The 3,412-nt window shown below is 42.6% G+C and overlaps 1 protein-coding gene across 1 annotated transcript in view; it reads left to right on the forward strand.

Moving 5' to 3' along the window:
• Positions 1-530, forward strand: part of VSIG8 (V-set and immunoglobulin domain containing 8) — a 9,557-nt gene extending 9,027 nt beyond the window's left edge. The window contains exon 8 of the mRNA XM_008569539.1: positions 7-530. Within this exon, the coding sequence (XP_008567761.1) occupies positions 7-80 (74 nt within the window). The 3' untranslated portion in view covers positions 81-530. The remainder of the gene's footprint in view (positions 1-6) is intronic.
• The last annotated feature ends 2,882 nt before the right edge of the window (positions 531-3,412 follow it).

Raw genomic sequence — 3,412 nt, forward strand, 5'->3', positions numbered from 1 at the left:
TCCAAGTCAAAGTCAAGAGCACCGAGGCGGCCGGCTGCGCCGAGGGGCCGCTGCCCTGCAAGGACGGCCTCTTGGTGTGAGCGCGCGCGCCGCGCCGGGCCGCGCCCTGGCCGGGCGGAGGGTGAGGGGCTCTCTGCCCGCAGCTGGGGGCACATTCGGGCCGGTGTCGAGCTCGCTCGTCCCTGGCCTCCCGGCAGCTGGCTGGGGTTGAAGGCATTTCCCTCGGGAAAGGCACAGAGAGGCAGAACCTCTTCCCCAACAGGGGGAGGGGCGAGGGAGAGCAGAGGAAGGCCTTCCCAAGCCCTCTCTGCACCCCCAGGGACCCCAAGGCTCCGGGGACAGGGAGGGAGAAGGAAGCAGAGTCAGTGACCAAGAGCAGTTGAGGCCGGAGGCCAGAGGCCGGTGTCCCTAGCCAAGGCAGAGGGTCCCCGGGGGCCGGGTGGGTGTGGGTCTGGACTGAGTTTTCCTGTGTATGAGATCTGAGCTCCGAGGCAGCAGTGTTAGCACAATAAAGAAACTTTAAGACTTGAGACCGAGGTGGCTGTCCATGTTCCAGGGAAGGTTGGGCACAGGGTGGAGGGCCCTGATCGCGGATGGGGGGACTTTGCTCCCCGTGGCACCCCTCATTCTGCACCACCTCCTACCTTCTTCCCTTTCTTAGATCCGTAGCAATCAGAGCTGGAGGCCATCTAATCCTACTCCTTTCGGCAACATACAAGTATAGAAAAAAGGAAAAAAGCATTAGTTCAGAATACCTATGAAAATAGAAAAGATTATATGAGGAATTGGCAACGTGCAATACTCCACCTACCATTTCTAAGTATCCAGTTTTCACGTCGAGCCAAGATTTTATGTTGAGAATAATGTGCTCTGAAAGTCTAGTGAGGCTTCGTATGTTGTTGAAAGCTAAGAGAAAACTTGTCCTTTGGTTGCAAAAGGCACAGGCACCTTGTGAGAGGGAAACAAGGCCATGCAAAAATGAGACTATTGCCTCTTGGATAAAGGAAAGAGCCAGAATTTTAGGGTTCTAAATGATGTCCAGGAAGGGAGGGGAAAAATATTTATGGAGCATATATTATGGAATGCAGTGATTATGGTAAACACCTTTATGTGAACGCTGTTGTTGTTTTATGACAATTGATTTTGTGCTTTTTTAACTTCAGTTGTCTGCAGTTGGTCAACTTGTACAGAGCCGGTCACACAGTAGGTGTTTAAGAGATACTAAGCGAATGGATGTGGCAGCATTACTAAATATTTTATGTTAGAAAACAAGTTTTTAGATATTTTACAGTTATTTTCTTATGATGAAACATGTGATTAGAATCTAGGCCTATCTGCTATCTGACTTTATACTCTTACACCCAGAAGTCGTTGGACATTCCTAGACAGGCTTCAGTTGAATTTTTTAGTATTTACCAGCACTTGCTTTGTTTAGTACCTTGCCATGATATTTACAATGTATTTTTGAGGATGTTTTAGTCATTTTTGGTTAAAAAGTGGAAATCCGTAAGTGCTGTTTAAGTTAATAGAAGTCCTCTCTTGCTTAGTGAGATGGGGAATGCTTAATTAAAGAGCAATATTTGAGATAAAGTTCCAAGGATATATTTGTTAAACAAACAGAAAGTAAAGTGGAGTGTATTCTAGATGTACATGTTGAGAAAGGGATGAGGTGGTCACACAGCAAGGAGGGGGTGCAGACAGGAAGAAATGGTTCCACTAGTCTTTCCACATTCAACATCATCCATGTTGGGCCTTGGAATCCACTTTTGCTTATATAATGCCTACTTGCCTATGATTTAAGAATTTCTAATGTGGAACAGAAACGGTTAGTAGGAGAATCTTGGCTGGATTAATTTCCTTGCTGAGCAAGATTAACGTAACAAGCAAGTGATGTCCATACTAAGTGCCCAGTATTCAAGAAGGAGCCACATAGCTCAATTGGATATTTGATGAATGTGAACGATTTTGTATTTGATGAGCTGATGAGGATAACACAGTGACCCAGATGGGCAGGTATTTGTACATCTGAATTGTTTGGATTGTCTATTTCCCATCTTATATATAATTTATTTATATAGCTTTTTAAAGAGTTCATTTTTTGTTAGATTGTTTGTGTTTTGGTAGCAAAAATAGAGTTGAAAGGATACAGTTTCTGAAATCACTTACTTCATGTCTGCTAGTAGACATGTATCAGAAAAGTGGTGGGAGTTCTGTTATTTCCAGGATAAAATTTGGCTTGTATTACTGTACTATTTTGGTTCCTTGTCTCACAGATACTAGAACTTAGCTTAGACCTCCTTCAGAGTCCTTTTGTTGGGCTTTGTACGTCGTCTGTTTGGCTTGCCTTGATTTTATCTGGCCATCCTCCTTGATTCTTTCATACTGTTTATTTACACTTAACTCTGGAATATTTTGGTGGATGTTTTCAATGTACTCTAGGTCCTTAAGTTGGCTTATGGTAAGTTATTTGGGAGAACAACAAGTTGTTGATGTTATATCTGTCTGTGATAATAACAGAATATTTCCATTTCAATTTGTTGGACAAGTTGCTTGTTGAAATGGATTATAAGATATTGTATTTGATTCTACAAAGCCCAAGATCTCAATATTATTTTTCTGACAGATTGCTGGGTTTGTGTGTGTGTGTCTTTGATTTTTTTTCTTCTTATTTTCCTCTTAATTATGTGTCGGTTAGATGATACTGTTATTTCATATCCATTGTCACATAAATCTGATCATTCATTCTCTTAGGCCAGGGGACTGTTCATGGGTAGAGGTGCACTGTCTGTGGGCATTAATCCTTTTACAGAGTTATACTAGTTCTTGGGAAAGACCTTGGCTGGACTTATGATGACCTGTGTTTACTGAGCATGATGAAGTGAAGCTTAATGTGATTACTCTGAAGTTCAGCATTAAAAAAAAAAAAAATCCTACCTCTTTACTATACAGATGGGGAAACTGAGACTTCTCAAGCTGGACTTTAAATACAGAATCCTACTTTTCCTTTTCATTCCAGATGGTCATAAGAGAGGAAAACGGGGCTATCAGGAATGACCTCTAAATGTTCCCTCACCATTCTCAACATCTTCCTTTCTCCTCCCCTCATCTACCTAATCCTGACTTCTTTCTCTCTCCCAGATGTATGTCTTCCTTCTTAACAGTCATACTCTCTGTTTCAGAGCATACTCTCTGGGGTAGAAAGACCTTCAAGGCATCTTACCCAGCTCCCCGTTTGATGGGAAGGGAATTGACATTTATTGAGCACCCACTAAGCGCCAGATGCTTTTCAATATTTTGTGTAATTTATTTCTTACTTTAGTCCTGTGAGGTTGTGTTTTATCTGAGGCTCAGAGGGATTAGGTATCTTGACCAAGGCAACAAAGATCAATTCAGGATTTGATCTAGACATGTT

This window comes from Galeopterus variegatus, unplaced genomic scaffold (genome assembly GCF_000696425.1).
Source record: "Galeopterus variegatus unplaced genomic scaffold, G_variegatus-3.0.2 Scaffold506, whole genome shotgun sequence".
Lineage (NCBI taxonomy): Eukaryota > Metazoa > Chordata > Mammalia > Dermoptera > Cynocephalidae > Galeopterus > Galeopterus variegatus.